Source organism: Leptonychotes weddellii, chromosome 9 (assembly GCF_054177405.1).
Source record: "Leptonychotes weddellii isolate Sample4059 chromosome 9, ASM5417740v2, whole genome shotgun sequence".
Lineage (NCBI taxonomy): Eukaryota > Metazoa > Chordata > Mammalia > Carnivora > Phocidae > Leptonychotes > Leptonychotes weddellii.
The window spans coordinates 53,164,402-53,188,298 of record NC_138377.1 but is presented as its reverse complement, the minus strand read 5'-3'; the positions used below and the strand labels follow the sequence as shown (position 1 = coordinate 53,188,298).

The 23,897-nt window shown below is 39.4% G+C and overlaps 1 protein-coding gene across 1 annotated transcript in view; it reads left to right on the top strand.

Moving 5' to 3' along the window:
* The first annotated feature begins 1,122 nt into the window (after window positions 1-1,122).
* TTC6 (tetratricopeptide repeat domain 6) overlaps window positions 1,123-23,897 on the top strand; it is a 180,551-nt gene continuing 157,776 nt past the window's right edge. Inside the window, exon 1 of the mRNA XM_081829680.1 lies at window positions 1,123-2,095. Within this exon, the coding sequence (XP_081685806.1) occupies window positions 1,136-2,095 (960 nt within the window). The 5' untranslated portion in view covers window positions 1,123-1,135. The remainder of the gene's footprint in view (window positions 2,096-23,897) is intronic.

Here is a 23,897-nt window from a genome sequence, read left to right as displayed (position 1 = left end):
CTGAGTAGGGAGCCCGATGCGGGGCTCGATCCCAGGACCCTGGGACCATGACCTGAGCCGAAGGCAGACGCTTAATGACTGAGCCACCCAGGCGCCCCTATTTTAACCATTTTTAAGTGTACAAGTCACTGAATAGCAGAAGCTTTATTGTGTACTTGGCTATGACTAAGACTTCATCAAGATGATTCAAAGTTCCTACTTTATGAACGATCTTTAATTGCTTCCATTTATTTCTTCTCATTGGCCAGATCCTATCAGTTTTACCTTGTTATGTCTCTGTTTTCACTCTGCTCCGTTACCAAGGCCAGGCCTTATGCTCAAGCTGTGGAGACTCTTACTTGCCTCCTTGCCTTTATTTTTTGTCCCACTCAATATCCCCCAAGCACCAGATCCTATCAAGCCATATTCTGTTAAAAGTTTTTGAATGGTTTTCAGTAGCCAAGAGAAAAAGTACAAATATTTGGCATTCAAGGCCTCATGATCTGGCTGTAGCCTACCTTGTTGTTGATCACCTCTCTCCCTTCATACAGTCTGCTCTAGCTCAGGAGACATATCGAGGGAAGTGGGCTGGGTAAGGGATGGAGACACCCAGGACCAGTTGGAGAAGGAAAAGGGAACTGCCATCTTGCCCAAAGAATAAGGATTTGGCCTTTGCATTGCCAGAGCCTTCATTTTTTTTTCTCCCCAGAGAACCTGCTAATCTGGAATTTTATGTGAAAATCTCTCAATTTAAAATTGTTGTTACAAATTAGTATCTTTGAAAAACTTGGAGCAATTGAAAAATCTGTCTGTGGGCTAGATCCATGTCACAGTTGATGGCAGGGTTTCTTTAGATTCTCTATGTCTGTCTCTCTTGTCTGGAATTGGGACATTACATTATAGTCTAAAGAAATGTTAAATCCAATAAGAGTTTCAAAAATTCCCACTGTAAAAAGGTTACTGCTTTAAAGGTTTTCCATGGTTCCTGTGAAAAGGCCATAGTCGGATTTAAAATGATAAAAACTAATAGTACCCACTTGTGCCTCTGGGAGCACCCTAAGAGGCTTTTTTTGAGCTGGCACTTGCATTTATTGACATGAGTTTTGTTATAGATATGTAATATATTGTCGTTATTTCACAGGACAAATTAGTCCAGATGTCCGCAGTTTCGAAGCATTTTGGACTGAAATACAAAGAAGAATCGTACATCTTTAAAGAGCTGGAGAAGATGAGACAGGAAACTAAAAAGGATCTTCTCCGATTCAAGCAGAAGTTGGCCTCCAAGCCGGCTGTGGATGAAGCCTCAGTGTGCGGCCTCCAGGCCCCCGGCCCTGCCCCTCCTGGGGAGAAGGTCAGGGCCACCTACGATGGACCCCAAAAGCCATCAGGGTCCCCTCGAGCTAAAGGCCCTACGACCCCCGCTGCGGCCCTCCTGCAGCAGGCGCCCCGAGGCGCAGCGCGGCCCCCGGCCCCGAGCGAGGCGGCCGCTCCCGGGAAGACCCGGCCGTTTCGCCCCCACGACTTCTACTTGCGGAGCTCTGCGTTCCTCCGGTACCAGCCCCAGAAAAAGCCGCCGGTCATCGCCTCCAGGGCTGGCACGTCGAGACCGTTAGTCCTGATGCCGCCCCCTGCGGCAAGGGAGAGGCCCGGGGCGCGCCTGGGCCGAAGGAGCCCGAGGCCCACGGGCCCCAAGCCCGTCCTGCACCCGGGCCGGGAGCGCGACGCGAAACGGGAGACGGCCGCGCTCGCAGAGGCCCGCCGGGCCAAACCCAGGAAGGGCAGCTCCGTTTCCAGCCAGGAGGGCGACGCGGAGGCGGGCGACGCGGAGGCGGGCGGCCGGCGGAGAGCCAGGAGGCACGCCCTCTCCGTGAGCTCGGGCTCAGCCAGCCAGCGGCGGGAAGCGCGCGGATCACTTTCCGAAAGCCAGCCGGGGAGCATCCGGCTGGGCGACTCGCGGGAGACTGCCCCGCAGGCCGCGCAGCGGGTGCGAGTGATCCCGACAACCATAGAGGAGATCATCGCCTCACTGCAGTCGGAGGCCCAGCTGGCCTCCGACCAGACTATCAAAGAGCTCATACAGAGTGTCCTCGGCCAGAACTACGACATTAAAATGGAAGTAGGTGAACCAGAAGAAGAGTTAATATTTCTCCTGGGTAAATGCAACTTTAGGAAACATTCATAGCATATTTAAGTGCATATGGAGTGTTACCAGCTGGACAAGCTGGACAAAACACTGGGGTGTTACTCAAGTGCTTTGAATTTGGAATTCGAATTTTTGAATATTCCATCGAGGGGGAGTGTCTCCTCTTTCAGTGAAAGAAATTGAGAGGTTATCTCAAAAATTAGCTCAAAGCACATTGGTTGTAGACCTGAGTAAGACGTCACTGGTAACCTTTCGTTTCAAAGTCTTTGTGACTATCTAGTATTGAAATAACAGAACAGATGTTTTATATGGAAAACTCAGTCATTTTCTGTTATAACTTCACATTAGCAGTACATTTTTATACTAAGCAGATCAATATATTACTACTAAGAAGTTGAATTTGTAGTTCTGTGTCATTTTTAGTGAAAATCACTCTCTTAAAATATATATTTTTTTAAGATTTTATTTATTTGACAGAGAGGTGAGAGAAAGCAGGAGGCAGGGAGGAGGGAGGGGCAGAGAGAGGGGGAGAGGGAGAGGGAGAGGCAGGCTCCACGCTGAGCAGGGAGCCCAGGATCATGACCTGAGCCAAAGGCAGACGCTTAACTTATTGAGCCACCCAGGCGCCCCTCTCTTAAAATATTTTAAAAAATTTACTTCCTAGGCCTTCCTAGTTATAGAGATTATAAGTGATTCTTGTGTGCCAAGCAAAATGAGACACAGTTTGCGTGCATTTTGTCCCAACAACTTCATCAGATGGATACCTATAAAAGCCCCACTTTACATAGGATGTTTCCTAGCTTTAGTGATGTTAAAGGATTGGCTCGGTGTCCAAACTAAGGAATGGCAGAGCTGGGATTCTACCCCAGGTGGACACACCCCAGAGACTGGACTGGAAACATGCCAGAACTGTCCATTTCTTGATTGTGATATGTCCCCAGGAGGGAGCAAAACTAGATAGGGTTATAGGTTATGATATTTTGTCCATTACATAGACTGCTGTGGCAGGGACATTCAAAGCAAAAATAGCAACAATGGAATCTGAGTCCCACAGAAAGAGAGAGGGAGGAGGGGAGGAGAAGGGAAGGGGGGAGAGTGGAGGGAAGGGGAGGGAAAAAGGAAAAAAGAGACGTAGTTTTTTTGAGAATGGCAATGAGGATGACTGTAAGAGAGAAGATTCTGTTACTGTTCTTGGCTGCGGCACCAAACTTCTTGTTAGTACACAGAATCCTGCTGCCACATTATGTCTTTAAAAAAGTTTCAGCCCCAAAATACACTCTAGTCTGTAAGGAATGTGATCATAAAGCCCATTAGGGAACAAAAACATGTAAGGACAAAAGTCCCCAGTGTCGTCTTTGACCTAATGTTTGTTAGCAGAGTAGGACAAATGTTTTCAGTTAAGACCCACATCTCCTCACAGTTACTCAACAGGTCAGTGTGGCTGCTTTAGGGCTGTTTCAAAATGAGGATTTCTTTTCTTTTCTTTTTTTATTATCTTCAGTTAGTCACTGTGTAGTACATCATTAGTTTTTGATGTAGTGTTCAACAATTCATTAGTTGCATATAACACCCAGTGCTCATCATAACACGTGCCCTCTTTAATACCTATCACCCGGTTACCCCACTCCTCTCTGAAAACCTCAGTTTGTTTCCTGGAGTCCATAGTCTCTGATGGTTTGTCTCCCTCTCTGATTTCTCCCCCTTCAGTTTTCCCTCCATTCCCCTATGGTCCTCCATGCTATTCTCTATGTTCCCCATATGAGTGAGATCATATGATAATTGTCTTTCTCTGCTTGACTTATTTCACTTAGCATAATCCCCTCCAGTTCCATCCATGTCGATGCAAATGGTGGGTATTCATCCTTTCTGATGGCTGAGTAATATTCCATTGTATATATGGACCACATCTTCTTTATCCATTCATCTGTTGAAGGGTATCTCGGCTCTTTCCACAGTTTGGCTATTGCAGACATTGCTGCTATGAACATTGGGGTGCATGTGCCCCTTTTTTCACTACAACTGTATCTTTGGGATAAATACCTTAGTGTACTGCTGGGTCGTAGGGTAATTCTATTTTTAACATCTCGAGGAACCACCACACTGTTTTCCAGAGTGGCTGTACCAGCTTGCATTCCCACCAAAAGTTTAAGAAGGTTCTGCTTTCTCCACATCCTCGCCAACATTTGTTGTTTGCTGTCTTGTTAATTTTTGCCATTCTAACTGGTGTAAGGTGGTATCTCATTGTGGTTTTGATTTGTATTTCCCTGATGGCTAGTGATTTTGAGCATTTTTTCATGTGTCTGTTAGCCATTTGTATGTCTTCTTTGGAGAAGTGTCTGTTCATGTTTTCTGCCCATTTTTTGACTGGATTATTTGTTTTTGAGTGTTGAGTTTGAGAAGGTCTTTATAGATCTTGGATACAAGCCCTTTATCTGCAATGGCATTTGCAAATATCTTCTCCCATTCCATGGGTTTCCTCTTAGTTTTGTTGACTGTTTCCTTTGTTGTGCAGAAGCTTTTTATCTTGATGAAGTTTCAAAATGGGGATTTCTAATTAGCTTTTGTGTGGGTCTCACAGAAAAAAGGCATTAGGGATGTGCACTGGCGAGCCTTAATAGAGAGAACACAGGTCTCAGTGCCTGCCCCTGTACGAAGTAACTCTGTGACATAGTCAAGGTACTTGACACGAAGAGGCGCCGGTATTAGAAACTGGCTCAGAGTCCTGCACAGTTGGGAAAAGTTACCTTTTCAGAGCAAGGGCCATAAGAGAGGAATGCCCTTGCTCTGAAATCCATTTTGAAGGGTTCAAATAGAATAAAATATAAGAAGAAAGAGTGTCAAATGAGGAATGAATACCAGGACAGTGAGTTCTGTTCTTTCTGGCATTTTATTTGTTTTGTGTATCTGTTTGTGGTGCTACAGCCCCCTGAATTGTTCAATGTAGAGGAGGGGCCCGGAGCAGTAGAATCAGGAGCCAGGGGCACTAGCGCTGTGTTTCAGGACTTAGCCTGTATCAAATGCCTTAGTCCATCCCTGCTTTTCATTATATTGATTTTTAGTGCTTTCATGATTTTTAGTGCTTTGGTGATTTCATTCTTCCTTTTTAAATTTTGCCTTTCTCCACCCCAACAGTTCCAGAAGACAGAGCTCTGCATTATTTTGAATGAAAGTGCTTTCAAAAGTTTTATTAGGGTAAGAAATGGCTGTGGCTGCCTGGGTAGGTGATAGATTGTAATAAAAAATACAGGTGTAAAAGTGGTGTCTAAGTTATGATTTTAAAAATTCCTAAGATTAGAATAAGGACATTTGTTTGAAACATTCGTAATTTATATAAACAACATCCTTTCCAGGATAAGCAAGGAATATGGTTCTTCACTTTAGATATTTTACCTTGGAATCACACAGCAATCCTCAGAGGGAAAACCGGAGGTAAAGACAATCTTGGCAGGCTGCGTTGTCTTTGTTTAGAGCTTGGGCAAGGCCATTCCAGACCTGACATTCAGAATTTCACAAACAATAGGCCAAAAGTTGCACAGAATACCTGAAGATTAAATTTAGCTGTCAAATGTAGGTTAAACATCTAAACAAAGTTTTCTCATCCTCAACACTATTTACATTTTGGGTTAAATAATTCTTTGTTGTGGGTGGCTGATCTGTGAATTATAGGTTGTGGTTGCCAGTAGCATAATCCTCTTGCTCCCCTTCCTCGCCCGCTGCCCAAGTCATGACAATCAAAACATATATATGTTGCTAAATGAGACCCTGGAGAGTAGGGCACCCTCCCTCCACACATTGAGAATCACTGGCCTAAACAGTATGAATACACCATGGCAGGAAGAATAGAAATGTTATATGGTCCTATGTTTGCTGTACCGAGGAATCAGTTACTCACAACATACATTCTGATTATATGAGACTAAAGTTCAGAGACTACCTTCCAGATGTTAATTGAGGATGAAGGAACCATCCCATCCTTGCTCCTTTCATGTGTAGCTGCTTTTCGCCACAAAGCTCTAAAGAAAAAATGACTTTAACATGACCTAGGTAAGAAAGAATTCATGTTCCAAGATCTTTCATGAACAAATAATATGTAGCCCACAAATGTTATATCACGAAATTTATACCTACTTCCACTTCAGGAAAGATGAAATAGATGTACTTTCCCCCATTTCTTCCATACAACTAAAAACATTATATATAAGACAAATATGAGAGTACTCCAAAAGGTGGAGAGGGGAAGACCGACTGGCTAGGGACTTTGGGTTCCAAGGAATCACATAGTGATGCTTCTTTGGGCTTTCTTTTTTGCCTCATATCCTCTGGACTTGAGATAAAGAAGCTGGCAAACTAGGAATGTCAATGGATGCAGAAAATGCTCCAGCAAAAGCCGGCTCTCTTTAGCCAAGGGATCAAGAAAGGCGAAGACTAGAAAGACAAAACTTTTAGACAATAACTGTGCTACTCAAGCCAGAAACAGCAGGAAAAAAAAAAAATCTATGACCCCATCCACACACCCACCAGCCATTGCTGAATGGGGATCCTGGACTGTCAGTCTCACCAGGCTGTAACAAGTTACCCCAACCGTCTCCCCAGTGAGGTGGTGTCAGTGGAAAGTTAAGACTTTCAATAATGCTCAGCAGTAAAGAGGTTGCCCTCTCCACTTTCCCTGTGTCACTGGAGGCCATTTGGGGAACAGTAATGAGATACCCCTATCCCTTACAGCTAGGATGGTGTCAGTAGACGCCTAGTGGGGACCAGAACTCCTACTCCCACTCAGCAATAACAAGGACGCCCCCACCCCTGGTGTCAACAGAGATCAAGTTGAAACCTGGACTACTACCCCTACCTGGCAGTAATGTCGTCCCCCAACTACCCCTGATAGAGTAATGCCATAGGAAGCCAGCTAAAATAGGAAGTTTAAATGAGATCCAGACTCTCATAATACTCAAATGTCTAGGTTTCAGTAGAAAATCATTTGTCATACTAAGAACCAGGAATATCTTGACTTGAAAGAAAAAATGATAATTAATAGATGCCAGCACTGAGATGGCAGAGATGTTAGAATTATCTGACAAAGATTTTAAAATGGCCCTCAAAAAAATGCTTCAGTGAGCAATTATGAGCACACTTGAAACAATGAAAAAATAGAAAGAGCAGAGAAATAGAAAGTCTCAGTAAAATCAAAGATATAAAGAGGAACCAAAGGAAATTTTTAAAGATTTTATTTATTTGAGAAAGAGAGAGAGAGAGCACACGAGCACGTGAATGCAAGCCGGGGGAGGGGCAGAAGGAGAGGGAGAAGAAGAGGGAAAGAATCCCAAACAGACTCTGTGCTGAGCATGGAGCCCAATGCAGGGCTCAATCCCACAACGCCAAGATCATGACCTGAGCTGAAACCAAGAGTCAGATGCTCAACTGACTCAACCACCCAGGTGCCCAATCAAAGGAAATTTTTAGAACTGAAAATACAATAAGTGAAACAAAACCCCAGTTGATGGCTAAACAGCTGAATGGAGAGGACACAGGAAAGAAACAGTGAATTTGAAGATGGAATTTGAAGATGGAATACAACTTACTCAATCGGAACAACAGAGAGACAATAGACTGAGAAAAAAAATGCACACAACCTGAGGGACCTATGGGACTATCACAAAAGATCTAACTTTGTGTCATCAAGATCCTGGAAGCTGAGTGAACCCCAAACCAAAGAAACCCAAAAGAATCCATACCAAAATATAATAGTCAAACTTCTGAAAATTAAAGAAAAGAATGAAGCCTTTAAAGCAGTGAAGAGAGAAACAGTGTGTTACCTATGGAGGAAAACAACTTGAATGACAATGGATTTCTCATTAGAAACCATGAAAGCCAGAAGAAATAGGTACAGTATTTTTCAAGTGCTGAAAGAAAAGCGCTGTATACCCAGAATTCTGTATCCAGTGAAATTATTCTTCAGGAATTGAAGGGGAGATCAAGACTTTCTCAGAGAATTTGTCAATAGCAGTCCTACCTTAAAGAATGGCTAAAATAAATTCTCTAAACAGAAAGGAAATTATTCAAAAAAAGGACGCCAGGAAGGAATAACACAATAAACAAAAACTATGGCTAAATACAACAGATTTTCCTTCTCTTGAGCTTTCTAAATTGTGTCTGATGGCTGATGCTAAAATTATAACACTGCCTGATGTGGTTCTAAATGTATGTAGAGGAAATTTAATTTAATTTAAGACAATTATAAAGAGGGGAGGGTAAACAGATATCAAGGGAGAGAACGTTTCTATGCTTCACTCTAACTGGAAAATGACAATACCGGTAGACTGTGGTAAGTTATGTATATATAATATAATGCTTAGAGCAGTGACTAAAAAAGCTATACAGATTCACTAAAAAAACACTATAGATAAGTCAAAATAGAGTTATAAAAACTGTTAACTCATAGGAAGGCAGGTAAACAGAGAAAAAAACAGAAAAAAGAAAAAAAAATAAAGTGACAGCTTCAAATTCTAACATATCAATAACTACATAAAATATAAATTGTTTAAATACACCAATTGAAAGAGATTGGCAAGTGATTAAATACATAACCCAACTATATATTGTCTACAAGAAACTTACTTCCAATATAATGATATAGGCAGGTTGAAAAAAAAAGATGAAAAATATGTCATACACACATTAATTAAAAGAAAGCAGGAGTGGCTATATTAAGTTCAGATAAAGTGGACTTCAGAACAACAAAAATTACCAGAGACATAGAGGGGATTACAATATGGTAAGAGCGTCAATCCACCAAGGAAACAAAGCAATCCTAAATATGTACACACCAAATAATAGAGCTGAAAAATATGTGAAATAAAAACTGAAAGGAGAAATAGGAAAATCTACAATTGTTTTTATTTTTATTTTTTTAATATTTTATTTATTTATTTGACAGAGAGAGACACAGCGAGAGAGGGAACACAAGCAGGGGGAGCGGGAGAGGGAGAAGCAGGCTTCCCGTTGAGCAGGGAGCCCGATGCAGGGCTCGACGCGGGGCTTGATTCCAACACCCTGGGACCACGACCCGAGCTGAAGGCAGATGCTTAACAACTGAGCCACCCAGGTGCCCCAAAATCTACAATTATAGTTGAAGACTTCAACATCCTTCTTTTAACAATTGGTAGAAAATCTAGACAGAAATTCCCCAAGAATATAGAAGAACTCAACAATACCATTCTAATCAATATTTATAAAACACTGCACCCAACTATAACACAATACACATTCTTGTCAACTGTCCATGGAACATATACTAAGACCGTATCTGGATCATAGAAATGAACTTCAATACATTTAAAAGAACTGACATCATACAGAGTGTCTTCTCTGACCATAATGGAACAAAACTAGAAATTAATACCAGAATGGTAAAAGGAAAATCTCCAAACACTTGGAAACTAAACAACACAGTTTTAAATAATCCATGGATCAACAAGGAAGTCTTAGGGGGAAAAAAAGACATCGAACTAAGTTAAAATAAAAATGCAACATGTCAAAATTTGTGGGACACAATCAAAGCAGTATTTATCCACTGAAACGAAAACTTATATTCAAATAAAAAATCCGAGATGAATGTTCGTAGCAGATTTTATTATTTAGTAACCAAAAACTAGGAACAAAGCAGATGTCTTTCATGGAGTAAATGGGTATATTAATCAGCAATAAAAAGAAATGAAGTACTGATAACCTGTAACAACTTGGATGAATCTCCAGAAAATTATGCTGAGGTAACAAACGAACCAACCAACAAAAAATCAACAAAAAACAACACCCCCTCCCCCAAAAGAAAAACAATCTGTAAACATTAGATACTGTAAAATTCCACTTATATAACATTCTGAGAAGGACAAAATTATAGGAATGGAGAATAGATTTGTGGTTGTCAGGGGTTAAGGACAGGCTTGTGGTAGGGGAGGGTGGGAGGAAAGTGTGTGTGGCTTGAGAAAGGCAGCATGAGAAATCCTTGTGGTGATGGAAATGTGTGTATTTTGACTGTATCAGTGTAAGTGTTCTGGTCATGATATTGTATTAGAGTTTTGCAACATATTACCATTGGGGCAAGGCAGACAAAGAGTACTTAGGATATATCTGTATTATTTGCAACAGTAAATATGAGTCTACAATGATCTCAAAATAAAAACTTTAAAATGTTATCAGATTCTTGATAAAAATGTGTGTTTCTTTTTATAAATTATAAGAAGAAACACAAGGAAACAATATATTCCCTTCTAAGCCCTCCTTAGCTCCCCATAGTAACCAGTGCTTATTGTTGTTTATCCTTCTACACTTATTTTAATATTTTAGTACAAATGTGTATACATACATGCACACAAAGTTTTTTCTTTACAAAAATAAGAACGTAGGGTATACATTATTCTGCAACATACTCTGTGACACATATCAATATGTATAACTTTTAAGTTGTTCCTTTAAAGAGCTGCTTATTATTTCATAATATTTAAACATTTCTTTGGCTCTTTGCTTTTCAAATTTCATCTTTCCCTATCCTAGGAATAAATTTTTGCTCATTGGAGGTATAAATTAGGGAACCTACCAGGATCTGGGGCAAGAAAAGCAATTTATATTGTTTGAATGACATAATACAATTGGGAGGGACTAGTTTGGACAAATCTTTTCTATTCAAGATGACAGACACATTTATTACATTTTTCTCTTACACATTCCTTTTGTGCAGTACTTTTTGTCCTCATAGACATAACAGCTTAAGCTAGTACAAATGAAATAATGATTAAGAAGTTTCTTGATTTACACCTTTTTTTTCTGTGAAGTTTTAAAATCTCAGATAACATTTGGGTACTTTCAATAAGTACCAAATGCTTATGTATTTAATTTACATTCATTTTTAGAAGATGGAAAATATTATAGTAGTTTTTGAAGGAAAATTCCTATTCCTTTAGTCAGTTTGATTGTAGTCATGATCTTGAACCAAGTTAGAAGTTGTACCTTCAAAATAAGCTTATTATTTTTGGATATAAGTGCAGTTTATTTTCCATGAGGATTTTCTTTCAAGATTGAATACCAAGTTACTTGAAAAATGAAATGCTAATTTATTGTAGAATTCAGATGTTATTTTCTGATTCTTAGCACAGATGCCACTCAGCAATAATTTTTTCTTTTGCCTGTTTGTATAATAACGTCCCCTAATTTAGACTGTATAGGACAAATGCATTTGAATCTTGAAAGTGATCCATTTTCACATATACCAGGGTTTAAGGACATGTGAGGAAAAGTGAAGAAGTTTTAAATGTTGGCAAAATAATTGCCTTTTCTTGCTATTTCAGGTATAATTATTTGGATATTTGGGATAAAAACATTTCCCCTCTGTGGACTGTCATTTCAATACATAACTCAATTTATGTTTTGATTTCCTAATGTAGACCTTTTTAATGCTTTAAAATTTTAAGGACTGGTTCAAGGGCTTAGACTGTCTTTAGTAGGATATGAGGTGGACATGCTCTGATAAACTACTCATATAAAATCCAGCACTAATTGCCACCTTAACATTTTAGAGTTTTAGTCCACTTTAAAGGTAATTCTTGTGATATCTTCAAGTCATGATTTTCATCTATTTTGGGTAAAATGAGAGGGAAGAGTTTATGTAATTTTAAACAGTTTTTTTTGAATTTGAAATTGAACGTTGATATCAGGGCTTAGAATAATATGGCTGCCTTGACAGCAAATTGAACCAACTGAATAACCCAGTTAGGTTATATGTTGACTTATCATACGTGGAAGTCATTTATTTTTTTATTACTGAAAAGTATAGTATTTGGTTGTATTTTAAGTCCATTATTCTGTAGCTGTAAACAGCCTCAACTTAGGCAGCTGTGTTCCTTACAATCCTTGTTTTAAAGCATAATAGGTAAACATTTGGTTTTAAGGATGGGTAGATCCTTAAAGTTTTGACCCTAAAATCAAAATCTTGAGACCTAGCAAACCACAATCATGTCTGAACATCTCTCATCCCAAATCAAGGCAGCCTACTAGACTGTGTAGCACATTATCTAGTTGTACTGAATATATATTTCATTTGGGAGGATATTACTTTATAAGTATCTGGTTTCCCTAGTCCCCTAAAAAGTGCACCGAATCTTCATCCCACCATAGTGGAAAAGGATGGCTTGACAAAATCTGTCATATTTATTATCTTTTTTTAATATATATTTTAAAGATTTTATTTATTTATTTGATGGAGAGAGAGATAGTGAGAGCAGGAATACAAGCGGGGGAGTGGGAGAGAGAGAAGCAGGCTTCCTGCGGAGCAGGGAGCCCGATGTAGGGCTCGATCCCAGGACCCTGGGATCATTACCTGAGCCGAAGGCAGACGCTTAATGACTGAGCCACCCAGGTGCCCCTGTCATATTTATTATCTTTATGAGTTTTTATGAGCACAGTGGAAAAAGGTTAAATTTTTAGTTTATTGCATTGAAACTGGAAATAATATATTCTCATTTAATAGATTTTCTTTGACATGTTCTACTTTGTGTTTTTATTATATGGAAAAGAACTTTTAGAGTGTTGGTGATAAACTTTTCCGTAGTGTTTCCTTACCCTCATTTTTCAGTAAAATAGTGTCTGGAGCTGGAAGATAACCTAATTAACTATGTATTTTAGATAACAAAACTGAGACCAATTGAGAGCAAGTGACTGTTGCAAGGTCATATAGCTAATTAGCATGATTGAGACTGGATCCCTTTAGTTCTTCTGACAGCCAGACCAGAATTGTTTTTATTCTTATTACATCATGTTGATGGCACTTCCTTTCTCTCTTTCCCCCCATCGGTCCCTTCCTTTTCTCCTTCACTATCATAAGACCTAGACCACAGGTATCCAGAATCTTTTTTCACCATGATTTCTCCCTTCTCAGATTTCTGTGCTGACTGCATTAGTGGGAGGACCATCACACTCTCCTGTTCAGGGATGGTCACCCTGGTGACCTCTGAGCCCAGCACATTTAGGTCAAGAAGCAAGGATCTACTGCTCACAGAGCCCTGTGGTGATGGTAGAGATGGTGGCTGTGGGATGGGGCTCAGAATGTACACCTAAGATTCATATTGAGTCAGAACATTAAAGGATAGAGGTGGGATGAATTGCAGGTATTGACGACACTTGTAGTTGATTATATAACATTAGCCAGTTACAGTCAGCCAAGTACCACTGATTCTGCCAACTTAAGTTGTTGTTAATATGAACAAAAGATAAAATCTCCGTTATCTGCCATCTCTCACGTCAAATAAAGGCAGAATAACAGACTGACCCACTTCTACTTCATCTTATTAGCTGTATTTTATTTTATTTATTTTATTTTTAAATCTTTGAGCTATTCTCAAAGTGAAAAAAATGCCCTCAAACACTTTCTCTTCTTAGCCCAGTGGGTATAGGTGGAGTCCCCATCCTTTTGGGGAACTTTTTACATACTTGAAATTTTATTATCTGTGGTGCTCTGGGGTCTTGTTGAGAACCCTTGACTTGAGAGAATGAAGTGTGTCAGTGGCCTTACCAGGAATTCCCTTAAAAGCTAGGATGAAGCGCCAGTGCTTTGGATATTATCTAAGTAAGGATGCAGGATTGCCATGATCACGTGGGTAAGTATTAATTGGCATACTGGTCATCAAATTTGACCAGTCTTGATAATAAGTAAAATCCCCTGCACCCTCCACCCCTTCTGCACCTTTTAAGTTGGTAGTCTATCTTCTCTGTAGATCTCACAGATAATGCAGTAAATAAAATTCCTATTCTTTGCTTGGCTTACTGCAAATTTATTAGGCACACAAGAGAAGATTATAATAAAGCTAGACCTCATCATTTCAGCCAGATTTCCCCTCAAGAACATCTCCAGTCTCAAGCTCTTCATCTCTTAATCATTTGAAATAAGGTTCTGAAGAAATGAAAGATTGAGACAGCTGAGACACTTTTCATTGTTCTGATTTCATAATGCTGTTGAGACCTGCCTAGATGTACAGTCTTTGACAATCAATTATTGCTTTGGAAAGTGATTATTAAACAGTTCACTAAATTATGGCTTTTTATGCATGACTCTTCTGTTGCTCTTTAGGGTTAAGTGAGAAAGCTTATTAAATATCCATTTACAGTGGAATCTTTGAAAGTGCTAAATAGCATGCATAATTCATATAGGCTGTCACCAGTACAATGCCAAATTAGTTTAGCCAAATATCAAGTAACAAGGAAATGGGAGGAAGTAGCAGTCTTAATAGAACTTATTCTGGGCAGCTAATGGGTGCAGATAATCAGAAAACCCCAAATAAAAGTGACTTAGATAAGATGGAAGTTTATTTCTCCCTTGTAAAATGTCATGTAAAAGGTAATATAGGACTGATATAATGTTCTGCAGAGTCAGGAATCCTACCTGCCATCTTATTGCTTCGTTGACTGTGACCCTCATTACCAAGGTCATCTCAAGGTCCAGTGTGGCTGCTGCGGCCATCGCATCTGCATTCCAGTTAGCAGGAAGGTGTAAATAAAATAAGAAAAGCATGTGCTTGAATTTGCTCGCCACTTCTGTTCATATTTCAATAGCCAGAACATAGCCACATGACCACATCTAGCTACAAAAAAAGGATGAAAAATGAAGTCACTATTCTGGGCAGCTGTGTACCACGATTCACATACTATTACTATGGAAGAGGGTAAAAGAGGTATTGGGAGCAGTTTCTGTCATAGTCTCTATGTATGATGCATCTTCTATGGAGACTTTACCTTTCCAGCAGTTTATTGAGCATCTGCAGTGTTTAGCATTGTGCTGGGCTAAGAATTTAAAGTTTTTATTTGTGACCCAATTTTTAGCTTTAAGCAGTTAGGTAATACAACAAGAGAGTTGGCTGACAATGAAAAATGGTGGAGAAAGCCTTGGGATTGGTTTGATGACTTTGACAGGGATTCTTGGTTTGTAATTTATTTGTTTCTTAAAATTATTGGTGTGTGAGTTTTCTCACCCCTGCAGTTAGAGTTTATATTTGTCTTATAATATTGTGAGAGTAAAATGATCTTAAATAAAGCAACACATGTTAAATACACTGCATTTTTTTTAAAGGTTTTTAGTATACACTTTCACATTGCCTTTCAGTAAGTTTGAACCACCTACATTCCCGCCAGTAGCGAGTACCAATCTGTTTCCCTACAGCCCACAACCTTATTGTGTTTTTGAGACTATGCTAATTTGAAAGGCCAGTAGCTTTCCAATGCTTTTCAGTTGTGGGAACCTTTCTTCAAATGAAATATTCAATGAACGTTAAATATCCCAAGAATTTAATAGCATGGCAGCAGTGTCTCAGTAGGGAATGAGGGACCTGGAAACTACCTGCTGGATCCAGGCTCACATCAGCACACTCTTTGGCCATTAAGACATTTGTCTGTCCATTCAGTTTTATTGGATGCCTGTACTAGATATGAGGAAACAACAATGTACAAATGAAGTTCCTGCTTTCTTGGAGTTTACATTCTAGAAGAGGAGGCAGAGGATAAACAAATTGGTAATGTCTCAGGTGGCGATAAGTGACATAAAAAAGAATAATGCTGGATAGGAGAGATAGACAGTGATGGTGTGGAGAGGTATTTAAATCAGATGGTCAGGGATGTACCGTAGAATGTGACATTTAAGCAGAGGTCTTGAAAGAATGGGGCAAGCCGTGCAATTCCTATAAAGGGAAAGATCATTCCAAGCAGAGGGAAGAAACGTTGCGAATCTCCAAGGCAGGAATGTTCTTGTGCAGCTTGAGGAACAGCAAGGTGGAGGGGCTTTGAATGGGGGTATGGTAGGAGATAAAGTCAGAGAGGTAGCCCAGAGCCAGGTCAGCCAGGACAGTGGTTCTCAATACTATCAGACTCAGTGCTCCTTTCTTATTGTACATACGTTGCATGTATTTTGCCCCTTTTACTATCCTGAAATAAAATTCATAGATAATTATCATCTCCCGACCCACATAATGTCAAACATTGATATAATGCCTTATTTGTAACATAAAGGAAAAGTGAGAGTAACTTGTAATTGAATCATAATTATAAACAACTACACTGGAAGATACAATGAAGTTGTTAGCTGCTTTTGTCTACCGATAATGAATGTGCTCTTGGTAGGAATATAAGCAGCTATAATGTATAAGAAGGACCGGAAAATGGAAACAGAGTGCAGGTGGCACTAGAATGCATGTAGAGATAAATAATAGCAGATTAGATTTTTGTGTATATGGTAAAAGAAAATGAGAAATGACAAGTGAAATAGGGATGCATGCTAAGACCAATTAAGGACTTCTAAAATGGAGAAAATGAGCTAAGCCTCTTTATAAGGGTAGTGTCCAAATAAATCTCTGTTTCAACGTGGAACAAAGTGAAAAAGTATCAGCCGCACCCCTTCCCCCATATCTTCCAAGTTGAAATCTCAACATATGTCACTATACGTTCAGTCTCTTGAACTTAAAAAGACCTTGGAAGCCATCTCCTTTGATAGATTATGAGACTACAGAAAAAAGAGTAATCCGAGAAGGTATGGAGAAATAGACCTCTGTAAACAGTCTGAGAGCAAAACAAAACTAAATAACTTTAATATGTAATTTTCATGACAAATTTATTATTTTGCTAAAATATTTAAAAATCATACAGATTGGCAATACTGTAGTTAAAACTTTTCCTTTATAATTAAATATTCATTATTCCTGTGTTTCACATGTGTCTGCTTTATTGTGTTTAGTTCTAAAGTTAATGGAATGGATTTCATATATCCTCTGTTCATCTCTGCATGCAACTGCTACCAACGCAGAATGAAACAGGTGTGTTGTTTTGGTGGATAAACTGCTTGTGCAGTTGCCTTGGTTGACCTGATATCTTAAGATAGTAAGTAACTCTTATTGAATTTCCCAAGAAAACAAAGTATAGTCTTCCCTCTGTTTACACAGTAGTTGCATTCCTGGAAAATATAATGTGGATTAAATGAGAGGGAGTATTTTGTGCTTAAATATATAGAATGGAGTTAGATTCTGGTCTCAGACATTTGTAAAATGTCTTTTACCCATATAAAAGCCTTTTAGGACATTTGACATTCAAGCTAATGTGAGGTGTTTCTTTGCTTTGTGGGACTGTCCCATGAAGTGCAGGCTGTCTAATACACCCTTGGTCCTTCTTTGCCCGCTAAATGCCAGTAGCACATTCCCATCCTAACAACCAAAAATGCTGCTCTCCTCCCCCAGGCAATTTCCAAATGTTCCCTAGGGAGCAGTACTGTCCCTGCTGAGAATCACTGATAGGTTGTCTTGTAGCCATGCTAAGAACTTTGGATTTCACCCTGAGTGGTGTGGGAGGACATTGGAGGGTTTTGAGCAGAGGCATGACATGATCTGATCTTGTTTTAAAATTATCATCTACCTTCTGTGTGGACAATAGATTTTAGGGGAAGGAAGGAAGACCAGTTAGGCACCTATTATGATAATCCAGGTGAGAGATGATGGTGGCTTGGGTCAACTATAGTGATAAGGAGATGAGAAATAGTCTGATTCCGCATACATTTTGAAGGTTGCTTATGGGTTGAGAGAGAGAGAGAGTTTGTGTGTGTGTGTGTGTGTGTAGAGAGAGAGAAAGAGAAAGAAATCAAGAATGACTCCATGGTTTTTGGTGGGTGTAGCTAATATAGAATATAGGGTTTTTTTTTTTCCTGAGAAGGTGAAGACCATAGGTAAGCCAGGTTGTGGGGTTCATTTTGGACATGTTAAGTTTGAGATGCCTAATACACTCTCAAGTGGAGATATTGAATAGGCATTTAGTTATAATTCTAGAGTTCAGCGGGGAGGTTAGGGTTAGAAAGATTGGAAGTCATCAGTGACCAGACGGTGTTTAAAATTCATTAAACTGAAAGAGATGATGAAGAGGAAGAGTGTATCTGGAAAGGAGAATAAATCTAAGGACCAGGAGCCTGGGGGCACACCGTTGTTTAGAGGCAGAGGGAAGAGAGAATGAAAAAAAGGGAAGGAGTGCTAGGTGTAGAAGTACAACTTGGAGAAGGTGTATGGTGATTTGGAAACCACGTGAAGAAAGTATTTCTAGAAAGATGTGATAACTGTGTAAAATCCTGCTAAATCAAGTAAGATGAGGACTTGTAAGGTTTAACCATAGAGTTATAATATTTAACTACACACATGTACGTATGTTATAGGTTTTATTGCTTTGGTGAATGAGATTTTTTTCTATTTACATTTTCAAATTGCTTATTACCATATTGGTTTTAACCAATGTTTACCATTTATCCCATAATCTCTCTGAACTCTCTTATCTGTTCCAATAGTTTGCCTGTAGAATTTCTTGTTTAATAAAATCTGTGTTGAATAAAAGTGGTGGTAGTGAGCATCCCTATTTTATTCCTGACTTTAAAACAAAGGCTTGGTTCTTAATTTCACCACTAAGTATGACATTTATTATAGCTTTTTGATAGATTTCTTTATTAGGTTCACTTCCTTTCTCAGCTTGCTAAGAATTCTTAAGTCACGAATGAGTGTTGAATTTTGTTGAATACTTCTGCTTCTTAAATCTATTGTCATAATGTTGATCCATCTGAACTGTCTCTGCAATCTGGGAGAAATGTTTTTGGTTATGTTACAGTATGTTTTTATACACTGAGGATTTCTATTAGGGTTTTTGCATTTGTGTCTATACATGAGATTGGTGTGTACTATTTTTTTCTTCTAATGTGTTTGTCCATTTTTTTTGGTGCTTGTTCATTTTTGGTATCAAGGTTCTACTAACCACTAAAATTGGATGCTTTCTTTTTCTGTTCTCTAAAAACAGTTTGTATAAAATTGTTTTTGTTCCTTGAAAGTTTGGTAATTTTCATCTGTTATGTTGTTTGGCTGGTTACTTGGGTAAAGAGAGATTTTAAAAAATTATCTCAGTTTCTTTAATGATTATTAATTTTTTTCAGGCTTTCAATCCCCTCCTTAACCCTAGGTCAATTTTGTGACATGTATTTCTAGACAGTAATTCTTTTTATCCAAGTTTTCCCACATTTATTGGCATGATGCCATATAGATTATTTCTTCTTATTCTTTGCTTTATCTTTTGATTTCATAGCTGTGGAGTTTGTCTCAGTGTGTAGTAGGCATGAATCTTAATCTCCAAACACAGATGTGCAAGAAATATGTTTATTTCTCTAGAACTCAATTTAGTCTTTATTTGGAGTTCCCATTCCATCAGGACCACAGAAATTTGGTCTTAAGCAATTTGGGGATTCCCCTCTCCATCCCTGGGATATTTACAGAGTTCCTTAAGCTCATGTGCCATGCTGACCTCTGCTAAAACATCCATACTTCCATCTGGAGGTCCACTTAGGTCTTGTTGGGAAAGGAAGTCTTGTGCATGCAGTCTTTTGACCCCCACTTGGCCCATTAGGCCTGGAACACTTCCTTACCAAGAGATAAAGAGTCCCAACAGCTAGTGCTGGGCTGGTAGCCTTTTGTGGAAATATGTTTTCCTGTTTCAGATTCAATGTGTGCATCTTTGTTTTGCTTAGTATGTGTGTCATATGGTACCTGGCCAGTCCTGTACTATATCTATCTCCTATAGGGAGGGGATGAGGTCCTTAGTTCTGCATCACAGGAGGGGAGTGTGAAGGCCACTGGTCCTGCACTGGCTGTCAGAGGGACTTGCTGGCCAGGATGGACTGATGGCCACTACTGAAGCTGACCTTGCTCTGTGTCTTCTTTATGTGACATTGTTCCATCCAGAGCTTGACTGCATTGTTTTCTGGTGTCTTTAATACCAAAAAACAGGGTTAAAAGTATCTGGACTTCTACTCCTGGTGACAGGCAACAGATGCCACTTGCTTGATAGGTGTCCCCTCCATTGTCAGTCCACACAGGTCCCTGCTAAGTTGCCTCTTGTTCCCATCTCTGAGGCTCCTTCAGTTTCCCCAGCTGTCCCATCTGTGTTTGCCACTCTTGGGCATACAGAAGTCATTTTGCTATTCTCAAGACTTGCTGGGGCCTGGTAAACTCTGCAAGGTTATATAATGCTCCATCTGCTTCAGTACTCCCACATGGCCATGTCTTCTCCGGGATCTTGCTGCTTCTTGGATTCTCCATAGGAAATGGCCCCCCAATTTTTTTTCTCTCCATTCAGAACACTTTCCCCTGTTTTCTAGTGGCTTAGCCATGGAGAGCTGGGTATGAGACCTCACAGGGACCCAGCAGCATCTATGTTTTCATCACCTCCCCACCAGCTTTCTCTGTCCCAGGAATTCAATTAATTTCTAGCTGCAGAGTGAGGATATATTACTCAAATAAACTCATCTAATTTTTTACCAGATCAGTTGTCATTGTTCAGTGTTCTTTGGCTCCAAAAGATTCTCAGGCTTTTGAAACCTGAAAGCCAGAAAAAGACTCTTGTTTTATCATTTTATGTTCTGGGATGGCACTTTTTACCTGAGTCCATGGGCCCAGAATGGCCAAGCTGAGTTAAGGGAGAATATTGGGAGTATGGGTTGGAGGGAAACATTGGTGGATACTTCAAAACTATCTCTCCAGACAGAGGAGGAGACAGTCTCAGAGAAGTAACTGATTTGCCAAGGCCACATACAGTTAGTGGTGGAGCAGAGAGACCAAACTCCAGATACACTAACTACTACTTTTGTGTTCTTTTTTTAAAAAGATTTTATTTATTTATTTAAGAGAGAGAGTGAGCGAGCATGAGCAGGGGAGGAACAGAGAGAGAGAGACAAGCAGACTCCCAGCTGAGTGAGAAGCCAGATGCAGGGCTTGATCCTGCCACCCTGAGATCATAACCTGAGCCAAAACCAAGAGTCAGACACTTAACAGACTGAGCCACCCAGGTGCCCCTATTCTTGTGCTCTTTGAAGCTATAAGTTGTATAACAGTTATTTGAAACACATATGGAGTTTAGGTTCTATAACCCAATATATATTTCACCTAAATTTTTTTTTTAATTTGGGTATATTTGACACAGAATGTTACATTAATTTTAGGTATACAACATAGTGATTTGACAACTTTATACGTTATGCTGTGTTCACCACGAGTATAGGTATCCTGGGTCACTATACAACACCACTGACTATATTCTTTATGCTGTGCCTTTTGTTCCATGACTTATTCTGTAACCAGAAGCCTGTATCTCCCATTTTGCCCAACCCCTGTCTCTCCTTCCCTGCAGCACCTATCAGTTTGTTCTCTATATTTATAGGTCAGGTTCTGCTTTTTGCTTGTTTATTTTTATATTTTATTTTATTTTATTATGTTATGTTAGTCACCATACAGTACATCATTAGTTTTTGATGTAGTGTTCCATGATTCATTGTTTGCGTATAACACCCAGTGCTCCATGCAATACGTGCCCTCCTTAATACCAAAATTATTTCTGATAATAAGACCCTTTAAGTGTTATTTTCTATGCAAATAGTATTTCTTGAGCTCTGTTGGAAACTCTTAGACCAAGATAAGAAGAACGGAAGTGACTTTGCTTAGGGACTTCTTAACTGGTGGTGGCTTAGAAGGAAGGAGCCTAGCTGAAAACTGGGAAAGATGAAGGCCTCAGATCAGAGAACAAAGCCCACCTATTTCTCTTTTCCAGGGCTGCGCTTGTTTATTCATGGTTTTTGTTTTGTTTTGTTTTGATCCCACTTATGAGTGAAATCATATGGTATTTGTTTTTCTCAGTCTGACTTATTTCACTTAACGTAATACCATCTAGGTCCATCCATGTTGTATCAAATGGCATGATATCATCTTTTTTATTGCTGTGTAATATTCCATTGTACACACACACGCATGCACGTGTATGTGCGCGCGCGCACACACACACACACACACACCCCGCATCTTTCTTATCCGTTTGTCTTTTGGTGGACACTTAGGTTGCTTCCATATCTTGGCTTATTGTCAATAACGCTGCAATAAACATAGGATACATATATCTTTTCAAATGAATGCTTTCATTTTCTTTGGGTAAATACTCAATAGTTATTTCACCTAGATTTTTAAATACGTTATAATTGCCATCTAAGGGTCCCTTGGCAAATGAATCATTTTCTTAATAATTATGTGTTCAATACCTTAAGGATAAATATGCCCTTTTTAATTTTTACTCTTTCAGAAGAAACACTTTCTAAAATCTTTTATACTGTTTCCTTTTGTAAAAGCAGGTGTGATTTGTTCTCCTTGCCTTCCAGTTACCTAGCTCAGGTGCTAAGTTAATCCTTTTCTTGAGGACAAAGGACACCATTTTGGATGTCAGTTCCTTTCACTAGCCTATGATCTAGTGATGTCCAGGGTCTTACTGGGTGAGTGAAGTGTTTGCCCTACACCTTAGATTCAGCTGGGCTTTGAGTTCTTTTGTTTTCTTTTTATAATTTTTGTTTCCTCCTTCCCATTAGGCTGACAGCTGTCTCTGTTTTGCAGTCAGTATTTCAGTGTGTTGTAAGTAGCCCCTCTCCCATAGCTCTCTTCCTAATATCTTATTTCTATTCTGCCCTAGGCTTCGAAGCTAGATAAATAAGCCTGGTAATATTGTTTGTAAAGTGAGAGTAAATAGCCTCTGAGGGAAGGCCTCAAAAGCTTTCCTATGGGACATTGTGTGAGCTTCCTCTGTGTGGGCCTTTGCTGACATCTCTTTTGCCTGCTCTAAGGCCTTTTTTGCTTATATCCTGCTTCTGGTCTGCTAGATCCGCCAGGTTGCAGGATTTCTGCAAGGTGAACAGTTGAAGAATAACTGCTCCTCTTCCTTGACCTCTCTCAACAGGGTTTGACTCAGGACACTTTTCCCTTCTTAAAGCACATGATGCAATATTTTGCATTTGAAAGAACCATATTCGTTGAAGAGAGCTATTACCTAGATTCGTTGCAAATCAGAATAAAAAATAACCACCACAGAACCACAGAATTCCTTTGGGCAATTTGATTATTTAAGATGCAAATTATACCCTGACCTTGGGGGCTTTTTGAACCACAGCTGTCAGTTTAAACAAAACTCCAAACCTAATTAAACTTCTGTTGGATGGGGTGCTAGTTTGAGAACTGGTTGGACAGCTTTTAAAATCTAATGATGCAATTCTTTCACCAGTATTAGTACATGGAAGTACTAATACTTAGTACATATGTTCTTTAAGGCTAACCATAGGGCCCTGGTTTTATCACTTTTTGGAAAATGGAGAACAATTTTCTGCATACAGATTAACTGTGATATTTACAAATTTTCTTCATGTAGTTGTTACATTGTAAAATTGAGGTGACACATTTTTTCCAGATTCCTCTCCTCCCCTCCATTCCCTCTCTGTAACAATTATTTCACATTTTCTCTTTTCTCCTCAGAACTCCTAGGCACCCTGTCCCCCCTTTTTAAGAGTCCACGCCACTTTTAACTGATAACTGATACTCATATCCCATAGAGAAAATATAGTCAATAAGTAGAAATGCCTACTTGTCAAAATCTGCCTGTCTGCATTCAACTGTGCCCCAACTCTCTGGCTTCCCTCACAACATAATCCATAGTGTGTCCTGCTCCCTTCAAAGGTCACCCAACAACTTCCAAACTTTAACCTCAGTTCTCAAAGATTTCGATCCTAATTATCCCTGCCACTTTCTCCTGCCCCAACAATTTCTTCTTTTCTACTACATTTTTTATTAACATAGGAGCATGAATCACTATCCTTTATATTTACAAAATAAAGAGAATTTCTTACCGCACTCTACCTCATTTCACTACTTCT